Source organism: Hylaeus anthracinus, unplaced genomic scaffold (assembly GCF_026225885.1).
Source record: "Hylaeus anthracinus isolate JK02 unplaced genomic scaffold, UHH_iyHylAnth1.0_haploid 2, whole genome shotgun sequence".
Lineage (NCBI taxonomy): Eukaryota > Metazoa > Arthropoda > Insecta > Hymenoptera > Colletidae > Hylaeus > Hylaeus anthracinus.
In genome coordinates this window covers 7,331,992-7,354,486 of record NW_026534838.1, presented here as the reverse complement: position 1 = coordinate 7,354,486, position 22,495 = coordinate 7,331,992, and the positions used below count along the sequence as shown (strand labels likewise).

Genomic DNA, 22,495 nt, shown 5'->3' with positions numbered 1-22,495 from the left:
GTCGGTGCTCAGTATTGGATGTTCCATGTTGCAACTCCTACTTGAACAGGTTTTAGTTTGATGTTTTCGTGTTGAATTTCTTTTTCAATTTAATATTCATCCGTTAAACATCAAATGCAACGTCTCGTGATCTTAGAATGATAATATTAATATTAAATGTCTATCTTTGTAATATATTTTTAGTGATCAAAGATGATTTAACAGAGGTCACTTGTGGATACGTGACATTTATCGTTTCATGAAATTAATAATTTTAATTAAAAACATAATACTGGAATCCACGGTCATTACAATATTTAGGTGAACCGTGTATCACTCTTTCCACGTCATTTCTGTATAATAAGCGTTCACAAATTTGTATTACTCTTAATTATCCCATAATTAACGTGACGTATTTCCTCGCATTTGAGTATATTTTCCAATTAAAAATCAAACAAACAGGATGGATCATTCCAACACGTCACCAATTATTTAATTCACGTGATTGCGAGATTTGTAAATTTAGAAAACCTATATTTACCAATTTAAACTGCAAAACTCTCTTAGCTAGGGCCTGTCGAACCTGTCTACTTGGAGAGAACGGCGTTGAATTAATTCCGAAGATTTTAATCGAGCTTGAATCAATTAAACCTGTCAATTCCAACATTCGAAACGTTTTGCACGTCTAAAAGTTTGAATTTCCTGTAAGGTAAGCGACAGGAAAACCGTGAATGCAATTATTCGCATAAGGTCGCCTGTAGAGGAGTCGAATTCATTGTAGTTACGGGAAACTTTCGACTGCAGCAATTTCAACCGGGGTGAGGATAATTTAAGAGATTATTCACGACGATTAAATTTGGAAGTGATCGATGGTATTCAATTTAGAATACAGATCTAGCTAAATTTAAAAAGACCAATTTGTCAGGTTCCATGTCCTTTGTCGTACCTACATAGTAAAATGGAATTCTATTTAGGGAATATACTGTCAAATTTTTATAATTCTACGTAAAGTAAAATTGATTATAACAAAAGAAAACTGGTAAATGATATTTCATATCGTTTCAGTAGAATTTACGACTCGTTGGAACTCGATTCTTTTCTAAATCGACCTACTTATAAGGATCTGATATTATGAAACTCGATTTAAATTAGCGCCTCGAAATATCCTCGATATTACATGAATTGGTTAAATATATTTACAGAGCAAACTCATTTAATACTAGTGTACGATATCGGAATCGAAATTAAAGTTTGTTAATAATAGTTCCAGTAACGTTTAATTAAAAATGAACCCGATCTAAAGTATTCATTTCTGAATTTATGGTTTGTTGATCAGTAAATAATCTCTTAAATCCAGGTTAGTAAAAAATCGATGTAATTATTTTGCATAATTACAATTTTTGCTCAATCGATTGCACAACATCACGCCGCTGGAAATTCAAAGAATTTCATCCATAGGCCAATACGTTTGGAGGCTTTTTTACGATTTTCTCGAAAAACAGCGGTTTGACACAACTATTAACCATTTATACTACTAGTAAAATCCTCTTTAAAACTTTAATTAAAAGTTGTTTTCAATCTACCAATGATACGCTGGGAATGAAAAAGATTCCATACAGGGGAATGTCGACACCAATACGCCTGGATAATTTGTTGCGATCTTTATATTATAAAAATCATGTCCTAGTATCCGATTCATTGTTATACATATTTTTTATTTGTTTTATTTAACGACGCGATAACGTCTGAACGTTCTCGACGAGTCGCCACTGAATGCAAACAATCGATCCAACGATTGGTCGATAACTCAGCATTGATCTACCGCAAGGCCATACTTGTTCCAGTGGTAGACTACACTGACCTTACAAAACAGTCATCCAACTTTCTTGTCAGATTTTATTGCTTTGTTTCTATCCGATTTGATTTAAAGCAGCTAGGTGGCAGACACTCGGAGCAGCAGATACCCAAGCAGTGGAAAACGAGGTTAGGCATATTTTGCGCCTCGGACAGTCTGTCGTTCACCAGTCAGTTTAACGTTGTGCCACACGAGCTTGGTAATCAAATGAATGGCTAGCTTCGAGTTGCTGACAGGGTTCTCTTTTCTAATCGAATGCTCGCTACTGACAAATGACGCTGGAACAGTGAAGAATCGGACACGCGCAGCCTAACACGCAAGACTTGCAATATTTCGCTCGTGGATTGGGGATAGAAGGATTGCGAAAAAAGACCTGCTTGAACTTCTTTTCGAAATCACTCTTCTTCCCAGACAATTTTCAATTACTGAGTGTAATTCGTAGTAACTGACTGTGCTAAATTGTTTGCACTGTAAGGAGAGAAGAGGAGGATTAGTTGTAGGAAGAAGTGGCAGTAGTATCGGACATTTCAGTCAGACGTAATGCCTTGGATAAGCATAGAGTACACGAGATCGTCTACATTCTAATGGAAACGGTAATTGTGTTAGCCATATTCGTCATATTTGTTAACGTTTAGGTTAAAGTTTAGGTCACTTCAGTACTTTAGAATGAGAACATGTTTTCTAGGTTGTTATCGAACGGAAACGTTTGGTTCAAAGGAATGCGATCAGGTGTCGCGATGATTTATTAATGCGCAAGAGTGTCGTAGGGGGAGACTCTGTGGATCCCTCTTGCCTTACAAGTGGGAGACTCTTTATAAACGTGATCGGTTCAGGTGGGGGATGAAACGCCAGATTGATAAGCTTTCAAGGGGTTCCCCTTTAAGCCGTCGCTGAGTTTAAACAGATATTACAGAAGCCATTGAAATTAATTTAATCAAGGGAACTGATGAAACAAAATCCTTCTTTGATCATACCGTGAACATATGTATTACAATTCCTTTATATACCTAATGTACCATTATATATATTATTTTCAAATTGAGTAATTCCTTTCGAATTACAATTTATTAACAAAATAAAAATTAAATTAACTCCAGTTTGTTTCCTCAATTTCTTTATCTAGATATTTATTCTAACTTGGTCTTCTTCGAGCGTCAACGTCATCAACCCAGTGGATTTCGTAGCAGCTTAAAATAAAGGCAGGTCTAAATATCAGAATATAAATAATCTTGACATTTTGCCGATTCCGACGGTCGCTGATCTAATGACCCTAAAAGACAAATCTGTTACTTCTTTTTTATCCGAGTCATCTGGTCTCTCTTCATCCGAAGGTTATGCCATTCTGCAGACAGACATAGGCGCCTGTTTTATGTTCCTGCATGCTCTGTCCATAACATCCGACCATAGCTCGTCGCTGTTACTTGAAACATGAAATAATTATGCGACTGTAAAGCCTGTTATGGCCGCCAGACGAGGTTTTGTTCTGTTCCTGGCGTGGAATTGATTGGATTCGGTGGACGTGGCACGATAGAAGTACAGAAATACATCCCTAATACGATAGGTCAGGATCTAGACTAAAAGGGAATCATGCTACTCTTTATTTATTCCCTAAGAGCCTAAAAAATGTGTTTACCCTTGACTGACAAGCTGCCCGAAAAATATTTCACAAAATATAAAAATGATTTTATTCGTATTCTTCGATAAATAAGAAACTTTTCCTTTTCCTGTTCTGCCGCAATGGGGGTCCTAATTGGCAGGATTATTTAATCTCTTCCTAAACCTAGTGCGAGATAACTACTCCGCGTCGCCGTTTAACAGACAGTAATTCTCTGTTCTTTCAGTCGAGACTCCTTAACGCTCCAATTACGTGTCACTGAAAGGATCAGTTGGAACACGAACATCTTACACTTTACAGCGTTTTCTGCGGTTAGCCTTTTGACTTGAAAAACGCCCTCGTAATAGGACGCCATTTCAAACGCGTGTAAGGACCCAGAAAAATGATCCCCACGCGTTATTTCGCCACGGACTTGAGATTTAACGACGTTCCCCGCCATTATTCGCTCGGCCAAGGAAAGAGCTTACGCGTCGTTCCATCGCGACCTACGAAAGCATTCGAACGGTCTTATTGTCAGATGGAAGCTTTGACTTTTAAAAATAATTCTGTGCCTTTGTATTCTAGCATAATAATACATGGAAGTAATGCTTAGAAAATTATATATGAATTGATTAGTGTAATTCCAATGAACCCTCAATTCGATTAATGGAGCATCAAGATTTCGAGGCACGTCAAGACCTGGCAAAAAGCCAGCGAGAAGCGTCAGAAAGAAGGATGATAGTACCCTTGTTCCAACTTGATGCTGGCATCAGTCGATTCAATGAATGAAGGCTTACGATCACGGACTTAATTTTCCTACAAAGTTTGAAAGTGGCATTGAGTTTAACACTCGTCTTCATATTAAGTTTCCATATGAAAAAGTCTAACGGATTAACAGATTCCTTGACTCAGGATGGTTCGAAACTTAGGACCGGGTATGGTCTCGATTTTTCAGCCGTCCAAACGAAATTCAGTGAATCGAAGGATCGCAAGGATCGAGTTTCAATGTTATCGCGATACTTGTCATGCTCTCGAGGAGATAAAGGAAACGTTTCGCTATAAATAGAAGGCTGACATTTAACGGGTCACGTTTTCTTACATAGACAAGAGAAGCCCAAACAACCTTCAAAGTAAATATCCACTTTCTTCAACTCGTTAACGTGCCAAGGAAATCAATTTCGATAATTATGAGCCCTAAGTATAGTGGTACATGCAACCGTCAGCTGATTCGATACTCGATAACGGCGTTGTTCCTTCAAAGTAAATACCCACTTTCTGCAACTCGTTAACGTGCCAAGGAAATCAATTTCGATAACTATTGGCTCCAAGTATAGTGCGGCATGCAAACATAGCCTTCTTCGATACTAAATATACAGGACTGTGCAAAAGTATTTCTGCAAAAGGTTGCCATTTTGGACATGTAATTTAATTTGAAATTGAAATAATTGTTCATGGCTCCCTCAAGGTTGAATTCGTCTTGACATCGACTAACGCATTACCAAATTAAGAATTCATGCTATCCTTGTAGAAAACTTTAACTATCTTCAAATAACCTTAATGGTAACGCCAGGATCAATTTGTACCAGAATGTGTGTTCTCTGAATAGTAGAGCTTTTCACTTCAACATTCCCTCTCGTCTTGAATCCTAATTTAGATATTAAAGCGCCGTGACCCATCCTCTGTAGAAACTTAGGCGGCGCGCAAACTTTCTGACAATTAACTGGAACGTTGACACTGAAGTGACGAGAGCTTGTTAATCGTTCCCTCTGTAAATGTCTCTTGCCTTTCTCCCGTCGCGTCGCAGTGATCAGAAGTGAACGCGAAAAGGAAGATGACTAACTGCAAGGAGAGAAACGGAAGCAATGGAATGAAAGTTAAAATTAAAACTTGCACTGTCGGGCTTCAATTCAAAGTACAATAATCCATTTCTGTCTGCCATAATGATGAAAGCTCTCCGTGGAAACTACGATTAATAATTCGCTTTGCTTTCTTGGAAAGTCCACCTCTGCCAGGAAGCTTCGATTTTTAATCTTCAGAGTAGAATACTTTAAGATTCAGTCGTTTCAATAAACGGACATCTTTGCTTCACTCTTCTATGAAAAATATTTAATACTGCAGCGCACCTTTATAAATCAGAATTGCTTTTACGTTAAACGTTCTCACACATTTACTTTTTTTGTGCAAAGTGATCCTACAGGATAACACAAGACGAAAATGTGGAATACCGTTTTAACCTCTTACATAGTACGAGTTTTCTGAAGAGAATGTGATTTGAATCAAATCGATCGGACACATTGTTTTCTCGGCAAGCTGTCAACCACCGCGTTAAAAGTTTCAGTAGTCTTCGGTCGACCACTTAACACTGCTCCATATCGAAGAGTGTAACTCTAGCAATTCTAGGGATATCTTTTTAAAATTTTGACGCGAAATTCTTGAAGTATGTATCTTCTGAGAAATGCAACCAAAAAATCTGTTTGTTGCAGTGGTCAGCCCTCTTAAAGAGGCATTAATGGCGTCTCGGTGAAAAGTTTCCGCGATGAGAAGCGGTTTAAACGGACGACACTTACTGTAAATAATGCACAACCGTCGCCGGGGACTCTCCAGAGGTTGAGATCTTGGCGAGGACAAGCAACGTTCACGCGACGCGTGATAAATTGTCGCTGGTTTACTTGCTATTGCAGCGACATCGATCCTACGAAGTGGAAGTTGCGCGAGGATCGTTGCTTCCGGAGCTGAAACTTTGTGAGGAGTCGACGGAAACGGGGAAAGATGCGAACTGGAGTTCGGTTGGTTACTCCCAGACAAAAGACGGCGTGAATTGGAACAATCACAAACTCGAATTTATGCTACGTTTCAAGACGTGAACGGATGACGGGTCAAACTCCTCTTTAATTTATCTCAAATTAAACATTTTACTTCTCCTTCAACATCTCGAAAAGTAGAGTTTCTTTGCTTACTTCTTCAAGAGTATATAGTATGAATCTGTGTAAGTTTCGACTAATGAATATGATTTCGTATTTAAAAATCTTTGTGGCTAATAACTAGGAGTTATTATACATCCATGTGATTACAGAACAGTGATTACTTAGCCATTTGTGAAAAGCTGATTAAATCAGTCATTAATTATTGATGTAACAAACGGGTACCATTAGTTCTCACATTTAGTTTAGCGTACATTTTTACGTTACGCTTCTTTAGCATCGAATCCATCAGCTTCGGTTTACGGGGAAGGTTCGGTAAACAAAGGACAAATATTTATCTTGAAATAATAAGCAATATATATCCATCGGCTTCAAACAGATCCCACGAATGTTTTTAATCAAAACATGCTGTATTTTTGTTAGCCAATCGCATACAATCCTCTTGCTAGACCACCGCTGAGTCAGATTCGATTGGGACGCGAGTCGTGTGTCCTTTCGAATTTCCCCTAGCGGCCAGCAACTGTTACAATGCCGGTGGATAAGGGAACGGTTCTTCTCCGCAAAGATGTTTAATTTAATGAAACGGAAACTCTTAGCAGGAAAATAAACGACACTTAATCTGCAGTTAACTGTAGATATTTTCTGGCCGTAAGGCACGACACGTTATGACGATTAAGTATTATAATCAAGTTATATGCCTTTGTACCCTTATAAATAAAGTGCACTCACTAACTTCATTATCTCCAGCACTTGAAATATTATTGACAAGCCCCGCAACAGAGGCTCAGCGAGAACAGCTCTTCGAATAACAAAGTAGGTGTTTTTCTGTTCCTGGCACGTCGTGATTATGCATAAATCTTAAAAAAGGAACGCAATTACACGGTCTTCCGTTACACCGTCGATGTTCATTCGTTCCCCTGATCTCTTTGAGGCATTCCCTCGGCAATCTCCTCAGCGAACGTCTCTTTTAACGTCGAACAGCAATCAACCACCTCTTTAAATCATTTCCACCTCGTCCCCGCACTTTAGGTTTGTCCTGGGTGTCCTTAGATCCGGGAGCGATTACCGTCAATGCATTACCAGCAGCCTTTTCTCGAGTTATGAACAATGCAGCTAACCGTGTTACCTATTTGTTCTTTGCGCACACAGGCGGGATTACTGAGAATTTTTGCGTCCTGTTCCTCTCAAAGATTCAGGACACCATCCTTTGCGTTGTCACGTTTGCGAGGAACCGGGCAAAGCAAACTAAAACGCCCTGGCCATTTGGTAAACAGGCGACCCTCTCTAAGTGGCACGCTCCAAGTCCTGTATTCTACTTCCTCGCTCCTTTTGGTAACATGTTTAGGGATTCGAGAGAAGAATCCCTAGAATCGTCGGGGACATTCTCTTTCCAGCCACGGTTCCCAAATATTTCTTTCTTTCTTCCCTTTTTCCTTTCTTGTTGACTGTTTTTATGTTACATCGGTTGCTAGGTCTTCCATTAAATCCTGCCTTCAAATGACAAAAGGATAAGGAGGTCAAATAAACCCCTGAATTTGACTTGCAACTATTATTACATGGATCCTTCTATTATTACAAAATTCGTATTATTATAATCGAATTCTTATCCAAATAATTCATTTTCATAAGTAAGTACGTCATTCAAAATGTTCTGGATAAATTCATCCTATAAAAATCAACAGTCGCTTCAATTCCTAAATTCCGTTTGGTTGAATCTCAAAATATCAAACCATCAAGGATTCTATTTACCTTGGCGTGCATTGTAATTCAACCCAATATGCCATTTCGTAGGTGGCTGAATTTACTTTCTACTGTTCGTATGATTTGCACTTTCAGACTGGAAAGTAGACGATATCCTGCACTTCCAGGGGAAGAAACGTTTCCATCATCTAAATAATTTTGAACGTTTGGGATTTCTATTTTGTTTGCAACAGCCTGTCAGATGCTTTTATTCTCCAGTGAGGTTTCTTCAAGAAGGCGGTGCAATTTCGTTGCATGTGCCACTTGCACATGCAAGTTCAATTTGTTAAGTGCACTGAGAAATTTAACAACAACTGCGCTCACAGAAATAATACATAAACATAATCAATAATTTTTAATAAAAAAGGAACGTAAAGAAAATTTCATGAATTATAAAAGCTATTTTAGCCTTTTAAAATTCTCCAATCTTTGCCTCCTTTGGTAATTCGTAGTCTTAGTGGTCACTTTTTCATTCCAAGCACTCTCATTTGAAGAGGATCTGTAAAAGTTTTAGAAGAGAATTTCCATCTTCGAGTAGAATTTTTGCAGACACCAGGGACGGAAATCATTTTCAAACACTCGTCAGGGCCTCAGAGAAATGATTCTGTTCCCATTACATTTTTTTTTACCTTTGGATCGATCACTTAATTCCGACACACAATGAGGCGCGCCATACGGGAAGCGGAAGTAATCTGAGGACTGGCCTTCCATTAAAATCTGGGTCGAGTCTTTACTGCGAGGGAAACCGACGTTTCCAATATCCGTAATAGGCAAGAGTTTCCTAGCCGCGAGATTAAGTTGCAAAAACCAAGAAAACCGTTTCTGATTCCCCACCTATTTTTATCGGACATCTCTCGCTATTAGGTGTAACTTTTGTATAGATTAAAAAGTAAAAAAGCATTCGATATCCTACGTGCCAGTGTTGATTTTTATTTACACGAAGAGAAACAATGTATGGGCGAGAACTTCTTTGAGATACACGCCTTCGACTGAAGTTTCTATTAAATTTTCTGCCATTTCACCGGACGCACGTAGACACTATCGCCCATAAAAACAGTTCCAGCGCTATTCGGCGAAAACACGAAACGGAGGATTAGGAACGGGCTTTCTACGTGCCCTCTGTCCAGAAAAACTACAATTTTGCGATCGCACGCGGCACACATAGTTCCCATTCTTCCTTTTTCAGCGTTTTTGCTCAATTCTATTTCCTCTGCGTCGCTGGTCTGGCGTTTAATTATGACGAGAAGTTAAAAGAAAGAAATCCCAAAACGCTTTTTTCGACTTATTAATGTTTTCATCGTTGGAAATGCATGGAAAATTGTCGAATGTGTTTTTAATTATTGTATGAGTGGAATCTTTTTCCATTTACGAATAAATTCGTTAGTACGCTCCAAACCAGAATTGGACGCGATCTATTACTTTAAATGAAATTTTGTAAATGAAAACGTAATGGAAGATGTACGCATGTAGAAAACATATTTTATATTTATATGAATTCATAAAATAGATTCTGAATAAATCTTAAATGTAGGAAACGATCAGTCAATAATTGCATTAATTCTCGTTCCTAAAAATCAGTAAAGACACATCGGTGCATCGCGCATTTAATTGAAGTGGGTACCAAGGACCAATTAAGACAACTATGCTTGAATAATGGTCGACTTTGTTCATAAATTACTCGCGTAAATTGGGGCTTCCTGCCGTGTTCTGCAATGCAAGGTTCTCGTGTGTCGCCTGTATCAGATTTGAAAATTATACAACGCTAAACCTCAAAAATCTGTTCACCTTATTACTATGGATTTTGACACAACCTAACTAGACTTAATCCAGACCAAACTCAACTTCTATTTATATTGAAATTAAATGAAGATAATATTAGCCATTCGTCGAAAAGTTTTCATAGACATTTTTATGTTATCCAAACTCTAAATATACATGAATCATTTACCACAGACCTAACCCAGAATTAACACAGGTCCTAATCAACCCAAGCCTAGACTAAACTCAAACATGATCCAAGCGTAACCTCAACCAGCACCCCGAGTATCCAAGAACTACTCGCCTCCAGACCAAACCTCAATTCAAACCAAGTACCCAAAAACCACTTACCTCGACTGAACTGGTCGTTGTTCGCTATCACTTTCTCAGCATTCTTCCTGGCTATATAGAACCACTCACTGCTGTTGCTCAGATACTTGTACTCAATGGCCAGGTCCTTTACGAGGACACCGTCCTGATTCTGCAGCCGATGAGCAAACGGACAATAAAGCCACCTGTCCTTGTACTGTAGTTTATCGTAACAGTTCCCTGCAGCGAAGATGTCCTCGTCGAACTCGACCATGGAGAGGATGCTGGCGTGCAGAAGGTACTCCGAAGACAACATCACCTCAGGAGCATACTTCCAGAGCCTGGTCAACATGTTGGCCCTGTTTACCGCCAGGTTGGCCTCCAATCGAAACTTCTCCTGGGCGTACTGGTCAACGACACCCTCGCCAAGGTTCAGATCGGTACCAGCGGTACAGTTTTCCCCCAGGAGATGTTGATTTTCTATGATGCGTAGGAACCGCGTGACGATGTCCACGTGGACGGGCTCTTTGTTCCCTTTGACCTGGTCCACGACCGTCCTCCCATAATCCTCGTAATCCTCCCTCTCAGACTCGTTTCTGCCAACCTCACTGTCACTGTACACGTCATACTCCTCCAGGATGGCGATCTCCACAGCGTCCAGGTCGTTCCTGTCACTGGCAGGTGCTCCGCGAACAACTGTCCCGTACACATCGGTCATGTTAATGATAGTCCTGTTTCCAAACGCGCGGAACCTGTTCTTGGCGATCACCTTCCTCAGTTTTCCGAACGAGTCGTTCTTGTGGCGTGCTGACGGCGTCACGCGAGTCCGTCCCTCTTTCCTACGATCCGAGCCAGCCTCTGACAACCTAGTGAGCAATTTGTCGATGTCCACGGTGGACCGTTCGTCGATGGTGCCCGTGGACCTAAGGTCCTGTCCAGAGGACCTGCCCATGTCTGGACTCTTCCCTTTGACTTTGCCAAGTGCCTCCTCGCTTTGGGATGCGTTGTCCGCAGACTGAGCTCTTCTGCTGGCTCCACTGGGCATGTAAGAGAGATCAGTGTCGTCGAACTTGGCCTGTCGGGCGAAGTGGTTTCTGGACCGACTGTGCCTGATTTGCGTGGCCGGTTTCTCTATGCTGGTCTCCAGTCTGTCTCTACGAGTCAGCTGGAGTGCAGTGTCCAGATCGTCTCCATCCCGCTGCCGCTCCTTCAGGCCTTCGGACAGCTCGGTAGCCTGCATCACCAGCTTGCGGTCGATGAACGAGGGCCGCTGGTTCTGCTGATGACGCAGGGTCTCCTTGGGTCTCTCTATCTGAGCCTCCTGGTCGGCGAACCCGGCCAGCACGGGCCTATGCGCGCACGTGAGCAAAAGGAGGACGTACCAGCGGCAAGCGACACTCATCTTAGCACTGTCTTCGCGGCCATCAACGGCGTCAAGATCTCACGCGACCCTCGGCTCGGTCAAGTCATGATATACTCGCTGGAGGCTTTAGCATCCTGGTTTCTCGTGTTCTGCGGCTTTGTAGCGCCGGACGGCATTCGCGTCACATTTTTCCGCGACTACAAGGACGGTTTCGCGGATACTTTTACAAGATCCTGCTATGGGAGCAATAACGCAAGGTAGTGCCAGGTCGCGATGAGAGAACCACAGAGCCTCGTTGAAAATGTTCATGTCCACTTCGAATTGGAACCCTCGACACGCTTGGTGACAGTCGACGATCGACTTTCAAGGTCTGTTTTTAACGAAGGGTAGCCTCGGTAATGTCAACGTGTCGCTAGAGGTCCTGGCTCGTTCGATCCTCAGGTAGGATCCTCGGATTCCGAGCGGATTTCATTCATCCTGTCGCGATTCATTGTTATCCGGCGGTTGACAGGTGACCTACCACGGGGTAGGTGCGTGTATCAACAGCGTGTATCGACGGGACCTCGAACGGGAGCGCCGTGGTCGACTCGCGCTCGCACGCGGCGCCAGACTGAGGGTTGAAACTCGCTACCCCTTTGTCGTGCGGCGGGAATCCGGTCGCAGAGCGCATGCCTCACCCAGATGATTTTGTTAGCATCAACCGAATCAGTGTTTTCTTCGGATGGCATCGATAGGTCGTGCGTAACGAGACACAGTGCGGGATGAAGTGATAGCTAACATTTCTGTTTTCATTTAAATTTCTGGTATAATCTGTGGACACTGTATGTTAATGGATTAGTTACAATAATAATAAGTAATAATCTAGTTGTATCTGAAAAAACACTTAATACTTGAACTCTTAACGTGGTTTCTCCGAGGAGAGGGCGACAGAAATAATAGTCCAGTCCCTGGAGCTAGTTGAGGGTTAATAAATTGCATAAATTTTATCTCTTAAGGCAGTATTAATAATGGGGGACTATGCTCTAACTTATTTGCGCCACGGAGGGCTTTAAGGGGTTACGCACAGCTGAACAAAGAGAACTTTATGGTTTTTTTTTTTTAGTTGCACTAATAATTTAAAAGAAAATCCTTTAAGAAAATACAATTGAAAAAATAACTGAATACTAAAATATGCTAAGAATAGGAGAATAATTTTCATTTTATTGCAAACTGTACACTTTAATACATAGTTACTTGGTTTCATTTGCGATTTGATCCCTCGAGTAACACGGTACGATCTAGAAAGTGCCAAAAGTAACCTTGAACACGCAGATATGTATTTCGTTTATGGATTTCTTGCGGGAATAGCTGGCGTAACCATAAGAGGATATCGGTAAAAGTAAAAAGTTTCTGACAGAACACTACGCCATCACGGAATACCTTTATCGATCCCTTCACATTTCATATTTCTGTTTTAACTTTCGAATAAAGCGTATACCGACTTAAATTTTTCCTGGCATTCCCCTTTTATCTCTATACTGAGAACACGCTGGCAAAGTTCACAAAGAAACCTGGATACTCGGTATTCCGAGAGTAATACATCGAAGTAACCACGTTCGATAGCGGATCAGGGTAGGTGATGGAATACATCATTTTTAAATGCACGTTTAAACATTGTTTAAAACTAAAGATATCTTTATATTGTTACAAGATTTAGTACAATACTTACACTAAATGGGATTTTGCTCCGTTCTTTACAAGGAATGAGTCGGAATAGTAGGGAGAGTCTTGTAATACGCGATGTAAAAAGGAAAATAGTAATCTCAATTGGACTAACATGTACAGGCATGTTCGTACCAATATGTGATAAATACACGCATGTGAGTGTGGGGGGGGGGGGGGGGGCTGGCAACAAGGGAGACGCTGTACTGATCCTCGAGTCTCTATACTCTCGCCAAGAAATTATGTATATATATTGAACGTCTCACCTCGAATCAGTACATTGCCTCGACGCGAATCACACTGCAAGTCCATAGTTCTGTCAAATCGACCAGCGTAGGGTTACAATGGCATACCAAGACCTTGAGGAGTGGGATTGGTACGATGACTGGAGTGAACCTGAATGACATAATGAAATACGCAGGTCTCAGTGTATCATTCACAGGTAATCTTAGCACTTGTACAATTTTATAAGCCTAAAAACTACTTATATTTGATATTAACTAAAGCTCTCGATCACAAAAAAAGCCCCCACTCCATGCTCGAGTCTATCAGCGCGCTGGGGGTGTAACTCCACCGCTCCTCTCCCCAAAAGTGAGCGACCTCTTCTATTTACGTCACCTTTCACATTCAAAAACCTCAGTTAATATCAATACTAAAGAATCGGGCCGTGAAGGCCTCGAATAATTTATTTGTATTTATTTATTTATAAGTGACGCTGAACGAACTTTATTAACAATTGATAAATTAAAATCGTTCATCACTATAAATACATTCTGTGTGACAAAATATACCATCTCAATGGAGGCAGTAATAACCACACGGAAGTCGTAGTCCAGTGGGAATGTATGTCCGCCTCGCAAGAGTCATTTTCTGTCGTAATAAGAGACCATTCGAAAGTTTACATTGCACACATGAAATACAATATGTATCAATGTTTTCGCACATTCTATGCACATTCGTTTAATCATTCGCGAGAGTTCTCATTGAGAAAATTTGTCTCCCAATAGGTTATTAAAATAAAATTGCCATCTTGGCGTACGGTCATTTCAGGAATGTATTATTCATTCCTAAGGATTCCTCTCTATCATTCTCCAAGTCGCGATTAAAAAACATTTTAACCGATATTTTTACGGTACATCATCGATCTAACATTAATAAAAATATTACCTAACATCTACGACGTATCATCTGAAAACAGACAAATATATTAAGATGATAAACGTTCGTAAATTTGTAAATAGTCTTGCAGATGCGCATTGAAGATTGTCTCTATGGTAATATATAGCAGGTGGGTGTTCATCGCTTGGTTTGCAATGATCCTCTTTTTCTTTTAGCTCCATCTGAAACAAATTGGAACAGCCACAACTTATATCGTGCTTTCCAAGTTTATTACTTAACTTGAATTTCCTATTTAGAAATGATACACGCTTTTATTCGAAAAGAAGACAGAATTTAAGGCCTCCTGCAGCTCAGTCTATCGGAGTATACGCGCACTATATCGAAGGGAGCCTCACCTCACAAATATCTCGACATGCAGGACAAGTCAGAGCACCCTTGTGAAGCCAGCCATTTTGTATTATTCTAACAGCTATTTCTTGACCAGCCTGGTAGCAGGTATAAGTGTAATTTGCAACCTGCACAACAAAGTATGTAAATATAATTAATTAATGTAATCGTGTTTTATCGTAAACTAACCATGATATGCAATCTCCCGGCTTCGCATATATACTGATAACAACCAGAACCCCAGTGTTGCCATTGTCTAGCTTGTTTGCATGTTCTTTCCTCCCACATTTCATTTGTGTGATCAAAGCACCTCGAGTGTGGACCATACTTTTCTAATGCAAAATTTTTTTCAGGATCTAAAGGCGAAGATATTCATTTTTTAATCGTTTGATGTTCAGTTCGTTTGTTCCCTTAATGACACCACTTACGAGGATTATTCTCTTCGTAAAGACAATGAGAGCCCCTGATTACTATATTCCGAGCCCTCCATGTAAATTCTTGTATGTATGGACAATAGTCCGCCAAAGATACTGAACCACCGTAGTATTGTTCTTCTCCAGCTGGCACATGAGGAATTGAGTCAAAGTTCTGAACAACAGAACATTAGAATTAAGATATTTTTCATTAGGATCTAGCGTGGAAGATGTATACTTCCTGTACTCGCGACTAGAGAGCTAAGACCGATATCTTTCCGCAAGTGTTCGATCTGTTTCCATTCGGGGGAAAGGATGAAGATGTGGAGAAGGTTTTGAGCCAATTTGCAAAGAAAATATTGATATGGATATAATCTCACACCTGATACTTCTTGGACAATGGTTGCGGATGTTTAATCAAGTTGCACAATGCGACCGAACTTCTGTCGTCGGTACATTCAGTCTGTAATGGATCTTGTTTCACTTTATTGCAAAACGGATGAATAGATTTCCCTCTGAAAAATATTAATGATACAATTCAGATGAAATACATTCTGTGAGATAGAATACTCACTCGAGTTTAGACTTAGAGGATATCCATTCTTTGCAAGATGACATTGCAAACTCGCAACCAAGATTTTTACCCCACCCCAATTCTTGAGCCATTGAATAATTCGCGCTATACCATCCAGTATCTTCCATAAGAGCGAGAGTTATTCTGGAATACACTGGGTTCTGTGTGTGAGTTCCTGTCATTGCTTCATTCTATGTAAACAATGAACAAACTTCACAGCTTTGTCCAGGATTAATTCTCAATAGGCAGATCTTTACAGTATATATTCAACGATATTTACTTCAAACACTCGCTTCTCCCAGTGTGTTAAGGCTGTGCCATCCTCTCCTTGATCTTCCAACTCAGCACCCTCTAATTTTGTACAGTTAAAATGATTTTGAACTTCAGCACGAACACGAGGTGTGACTATCATTTGCATCGACCTTTCTACGTAACCACCATGCACTTGCCAATGTGGCCTAATCACAGTTTTGATTGTGTTCTCACTCCATTCGTGAGTTTGAAACCTGTGCATAACGAACAGGAAACATTACCATCCTTCCTCGTTCAAAAACATTTGTTTTCCTATGTGACGCCGTGATATATTTTTTAACTTTTTTTTAGAGACATTACATCGTTAGAAAAACAAAAAACGCGGTACCCTATATATCTCCATGTTTTTATTAATGTGAATGTAAAATGTACATGTATTTACTATAAATATAAGCGATAACCATCTATCATTACTATAAAAATACGCTGGTAGACTGAGACGGGTAGGATACCGCGGTTTTCTTCCTCTTTTCTATGTTTAAACGCGCCGCGTTACTGCAGCTAGCGCGTCTACTAATACCGCCCGCTACCACTAGGCGCCGCAGCGCACTCACCATCGAAATCAAACGGTCGCATACATATCAATCGCTCATCCAGCCACCCTTAGCGTAAAGATCTGTTACTCTCACTACAGTTGGTAAATGGATATGCATTACCTACAGAGATCTTTAGCTTTTTTTGTAACTCTCTCAGGACATCTATTTGGTGACTCTTCGTGTAATTTCCTATATCCTTTTTTTAGTGATAGGTAAGTCACCGATAATTTCTCTGATAATTGCATTTGTTTGCATATAGTAATAGTAAGGACTTTCATTGTAATAGAATATAAGTTAGATATACCAAACAGAGAGACAGGAGCGATACTATCGATAACAGACACGGGGGCAGCAGCTAGATCTGTGTCAACTGTTTATCATATAATAGTCGATAACGATAAGAAGTGTTGTACTCACTTTTCATTTAATGCTGGTTTTCCCGTATCACTTCTTCTGGGACTTCTGGGTTCGCCGTTCTCATCGCGATAGAAAGCATATAGGCTCACAGAAAATCCCAAGGCGTGCAATATTTCGTGTTTCACTGTACTCAGCAGGGTTTCCAGCTCTTGAGGCTTCGTACTGATACTTCCTGGGCACAGATTCGCATGACCAGCTATTGGTCTGAAATGTATCGCATTATTATCAAGATTATCTTCAATCGTAATTATCTGAATAAATCAAGGTAATAGTTTTACCGATCTAGCGTAGCTTCTTGTTGACAATGCGCAGCATAAGCCACTGTCAATCCTTTGTGACATCTTTGAGTTTGCATTGCGGACACATAAAAGACAAAATCAGCGCCATCAATTCCTCGACCTGCCTTACTTCCTTCTGCTATGCCGCAGTTGTGTCCTGTTGCGTTACACGTCCGGCAAACCTACATATGAGATAAATATATATAATGTTAAACCTATTTGCCAGCAACATTTAAGCTTCATCTTAAGAAAATCATTTATTATCTTACGTCGAGGTGATCTTCAGGAACGACAACATCCCCGCACATTGTGGTAGGACGACAGGTGTCTATACAGTGTGTGTGTTGATCTTTAACAAACACTTGACTACTTTCGCATTTTCTAAAACATGAATTACTTGATCGATATGTATTTTTAAAGTATTGGTCATGACTGCTTCGAGAAATAATCCTACGCTACCTGTTCAATCTAATAGTTTTCTTCGTCTCACGGACCATGAGTGTTCGTTCCCAAAAATGAACAGCTTCAGGCAGAATAGTGTTCTGGAACGAAGTAAAAATAAAATTGAATGATTATAATAGTATCTACGACATTTCTATCAAAATTAAACTACATACTTACATTAATGAGATCCAATTTTTCATCGTCCAATCTGTTATAAAAAGTTTTATTTATGTTAAATTACAGAATGAAACATTTTGTAGGAAGCATTGCAATGTAAATATTTTCAAAACGTACCTATAGACACTTTCATCGTACGACAACAAAATTCTAAGCGGCTGATTGATGCTACGTTTTTTTACTTCGTGTGCTGGCTCTATATGGACGCCATGAATAATCTACAGGACAATGAAAAGAGTGTATTAACATATTATGGATTAAATTATCTCATATTATTAAAACTTTTTATTTTGTAACGAAGATACAGTAAATGTATTATTTATTAAACGTTTAAAAATTACATTCACTTGTAATTTTAACCAATTCTTAAAAGAAATTTTTTGACCTTTCTCTTATTAAACGAAATGTATAATTACGCTCATGAGCGATATTAGTAACAATAACTTGTAGGGGGACCGAAAATGGCTGGGAACTCCTGCCATTTCACCTAACCGTGGGAAAGACGAAGCATTCGCTATCAGTTAGTAAATAAGTGGGATCTAGAAGACAAAGAGCAAGCGTTTCTCGCGTCATTGTGTCATCGACTACCGCCTGTAAGGTGGGTGTGTAATCCCACAGGGAAACACGATCTGGGATTTATTATACCGTATACCGTCACTATGTCAACATCATAAACACGAAATCATTTTGCATCCAGTGTTGAAACTAAATCCTTTATTCTTGAAAATGTAATATTTTTACTTTTATTTCAAATGTAGCTTTATTTCAGAATATTTGTTGGTGAATTTATGTATCGCTTAAAAAATATATTATTTAGTAACTGTTTAATAATATTACCCAATTATAAGGAACAAGCACAACGTATCACGGATACTGAAAAACGATATAAACAAAGTGACACGTGTTCGGTCCGAAAGCACGTGGTTCGATAGCGCATGAAAACAAGTTCACAAATGTCATTTCGGAGCAAGGTCAACGTCACGCTTCAAACTCTTCACACAAAATGAAACACCATTACAATTCATAATAGTACGTTCTAATCATCAGCAAATGACCAAAAACAAAATAAATATTCATCTCTATAGGAACAAATGAAATTACATTGCTCGCAGAATGAAAAATATTTCAGAAACTTAAAAGATCGGTGCCCTCACAATAAAGAATCGTTTATGAATATTATAAAGGGCAATTAGATTCGCATCGCGTAACAACATCGACAGTAATGTAATGAACAAAGGCACGATACTCTCACGCAATAAAGTGACAAATGACTGGAAGAAAGCGACTGCTCATTGGTAGTGCAAAGTGGAACGCACATGAGATAGGTATGCAGGAGAGATAGCACGTGACACGTGGAACGCACGCTTATGAAGTCCTACGATTTCCTCACACAAACCAAACAGAATTCATTCAATACAGTAAAAAAACAAAATAACCCAGAATAATAAAAAAAGTAAAAAAAAAACAGAAGTATACGTCATTCCATAAGAGAACTGACACAAAAATGGAGCACTGGAGAAAAATACTTAGAAACCGCGACGCTTAGCGAGTGTACCTCTACTAACTAATGGACAGAGAATAAAAGAGAAAAGAGAGTAGTAAGAGTGGAGGAGCAAGTGGGAGAGAAGACTCGCTCTTTTCGCATGACGCTCACCTCGTGTGCTCGGGGATATCGGTGACTACACTGTCGAACCTCGAACATCCCACTCACGATATCCACACTGCACACGATTACGATGACAAGCGGCAGTGCCACGATGCCGCATTGCATCTTCAACCGCGCCAAAGCCGCCATCACGGACGATGCTCGCTTTCACAAGGCATGACACACACTGAGCGCACCCGCCGACGGCACGCATTTATATAGACGTGGACATCCAGCGCTACGACAGTCGCGTTCGATATCCAGAGTACGATGGACGTCACTGGTGTTGCCCCCATAGCTCAATATAATCTGTATAACTATAAATACCTATAGAGAATTATTAAAACCCCTAAAAATTATTCGATATTTCAATAGAAAACGAATCTATATTTAGAAGGATGTCTCCTCTGAAGAGGATCGTAAATCGAGGGAACTTTGTCAGTGATTATTCGGGTTTGCTTTGAGTGCAGAGTTCGTATTTAAATAAATAAATAAATAAATAAATAAATAAATAAATAAAAAAAACAGGAAAATGGGATTCAACAGGGATTGAAGAATTAATGATTAAGGTATCATACAGTCAAAGAATTGAAGAGCAGAGGATAAAGAGAATACTGTCCACTGTAATCATAGCTATTTTAATAAACATTATTTTTCACAGTATGTTTCTTTTTTACATAAATAGAAACTTGAATGTGGTTTAGCTGTACTTAACTCCCAAGTACAAATATAGATACTGTACATTTCCTTGTATGTTAACTTTTACACACTTGTGAATACCAATTTTTGCTAGAGAGACAATTTTGGTTCACACAATGAGGACACCGAGTTAAAAATTTCGGGCTTATCGATCGTTTTGATTTAAGATGAGAAAGAACAATGTCTGTCAGAGCATCAATAAAGATAGGATGATCGTTTGGTGCAGCAGATCTTCTTATTTTTTCAATGCCAAGCTGTAAATAAAAGAATTAAGATACCTCACGAGTTTATACAGATTTAAATTATACATATAAATGGATATATACCTCTTCAGCTAGTTCTTTGCAATACTCAATATCCATTTCGTGGAGGGTTTCAATATGTTCATTGACAAAAGCTACTGGCACTAGTATAAAGTTCTTTTTTCCTTGCTTCACATAGGCTTTTAAAGCATCATCTGTGAAAGGTGCTAACCAAGGCAATGGTCCAACCTAAATGTGTATAAAGAATATAGAACATTCTAGGATATAAATTATCATACAATTACTGAAATTACTCTCAAGACATCATGTAATGTTGCAACAAAGAACCATTTTTGTACCTTTGATTGCCATACTAGATTGTAGGGATTACAGTAATTTAATTCTTGCATTACTAAGGCAACTGTTGCCCCAACTTCAGATGGATAAGAATCTCCCCTATTCACTGCCTAAACATACAATGAAATAGGAAACAGTCTTAAAACAATCTATTAATATTACAATATAGTAACCTTCAGAGGAAGAGAATGAGCTGAAAATAAAATTATAACATCATCTCTTATGTTCTCAGGAAAGTGAACTAACTCTTCCTTAATCCTTTCAGCAATTGTCTTTATGTATAATGGATGTGTTGCCCATCTATCTATTATACTCCATTTCATATTAACAGGTAGGTGTCTGCAAATTAGTTGAGGTACTTGATGAAGCAAATATGCAAATAAATTTAATAGTTTAATTCAGTATTAAAAAGGTGGTTACCTCTTCTTATAAAACTGATATATTGCATTAAAGCTAGACCCAGTTGTAGCACAACTATATTGTGGATACTGAGAAAATATAACTGTATGTTGAACACCATCTCTAAAAAGAAAGCATATAGATGCTATACAAGCAACAGAAATTATTCCTCAATGATAAATGAACCCTTACTCATTTATTTCTTCAAGAGTGTCTTCAGTAAGAGGATCGGCATAGCGAAAACCAACATAGTATTTATGAGGTGCAGTTTCTGGTGAAACATTATCTAACTGTTTACACAAAAGTTCACCCTGCTTATTTGTCCATTTTAAAATCGGCGAACCTCCACCAATTTCAGCATATTTCTTTTGTACATCAGGTGTACGACGTTTGGCTATCCAAGGACCCAACTGACTACAAGAGATATTCTAATGTACTGTCTATTCTTTAAAATGAGATTTATGTAGAAGGTGGTGATTTATTTAAATAGACCTCTGAACTGGTAGTTGAATCATTTCACGGTCAGTCATTATACGCAATAAATATTCCTGCACCTGTTCTATATGAGTGGGTCCACCCATGTTTAACATTAGAATACCAGTTTTAGGTTTAATGCTACTCTTTTGTTTTGGAATAGCTGCTGTGGACATTTGTCGACAAGGCAAGATTGAATATTTCCCACATTGCTTCCCTAGTGAAAATTTCTTATATACACTAATCTTGCATAATATAAATCTGAAGTTTACCATTTCACTGGTAAAACTATGAATTCCCATAGTTGTTTTCGTAAAGTTCAGGTAATAATTCTAATCTTTGCTTACCGAATTGGAGCCAAGTTGATAAATTACTTGCCATGATTAATTAAATAGGACTCAGCAGTACACAGTAAATATAATAAATAGTTGATTAGAAATATATCAAAGTTGGACTTTATGCACAATCACGATGCATAATTATAATTCACAACATCGGCGATACTCTTACTAGCATTCACTATAACCTGATCTGGCATTTGCCAGTCACTAAATCACGCTGACGTATAATTAATACGAAATCTACTATATAGATAATGATCCCTGGTACTCGTGGAAGACAGTATAGATCATTAGCAACATTCAAGAACCGAACTTGATACGATTTCGATTGAAATTAAATAGTTATAAACATTTTTCAGCGATTAGTATGTGGACAATTTTTATTTTGCGCCGGTGGCGCCATCTAGCGGTTGGATCAGGGAAGCTCCGGCTGAGTAATAGGATAACAGAACGCTAGTGGA

The 22,495-nt window shown here is 39.2% G+C and overlaps 3 protein-coding genes across 4 annotated transcripts in view; all 3 read right to left on the bottom strand.

Annotated features, from left to right (window-relative positions):
* Nucleotides 1-13,035, bottom strand: part of LOC128893098 (probable G-protein coupled receptor 158) — a 69,375-nt gene extending 56,340 nt beyond the window's left edge. Inside the window, exon 1 of the mRNA XM_054153889.1 lies at nt 10,199-13,035. Coding sequence (XP_054009864.1) covers nt 10,199-11,558 — 1,360 coding nt within the window. The 5' untranslated portion in view covers nt 11,559-13,035. The remainder of the gene's footprint in view (nt 1-10,198) is intronic.
* A 137-nt stretch (nt 13,036-13,172) lies between these two features.
* Nucleotides 13,173-20,016, bottom strand: LOC128893103 (leishmanolysin-like peptidase). Its single transcript, XM_054153901.1, has 14 exons — nt 19,532-20,016; nt 17,995-18,095; nt 17,878-17,908; nt 17,716-17,798; nt 17,526-17,637; nt 17,257-17,438; nt 16,979-17,182; nt 15,994-16,219; nt 15,714-15,904; nt 15,522-15,654; nt 15,155-15,314; nt 14,916-15,082; nt 14,735-14,854; nt 13,173-14,560 (listed from the first exon to the last, which is right to left on the bottom strand). The coding sequence occupies exons 1-14, from the start codon at nt 19,670-19,672 to the stop codon at nt 14,405-14,407; spliced, it is 2,007 nt and encodes a 668-aa protein (XP_054009876.1). The 5' UTR covers nt 19,673-20,016; the 3' UTR covers nt 13,173-14,404.
* A 129-nt stretch (nt 20,017-20,145) lies between these two features.
* On the bottom strand, nt 20,146-22,472 carry LOC128893112 (ferrochelatase, mitochondrial). Of its 2 annotated transcripts, none has more exons than XM_054153922.1 (8): nt 22,041-22,472; nt 21,712-21,954; nt 21,412-21,633; nt 21,241-21,342; nt 20,994-21,159; nt 20,823-20,930; nt 20,548-20,712; nt 20,146-20,475 (listed from the first exon to the last, which is right to left on the bottom strand). In XM_054153922.1, the coding sequence occupies exons 2-8, from the start codon at nt 21,867-21,869 to the stop codon at nt 20,278-20,280; spliced, it is 1,119 nt and encodes a 372-aa protein (XP_054009897.1). In that variant the 5' UTR covers nt 21,870-21,954; nt 22,041-22,472; the 3' UTR covers nt 20,146-20,277. The 2 variants fall into 2 exon arrangements, with proteins under 2 accessions (XP_054009897.1, XP_054009896.1); XM_054153921.1 differs by having other exon boundaries at nt 21,712-21,910; nt 22,041-22,471.
* Between the last annotated feature and the right edge of the window lie 23 nt (nt 22,473-22,495).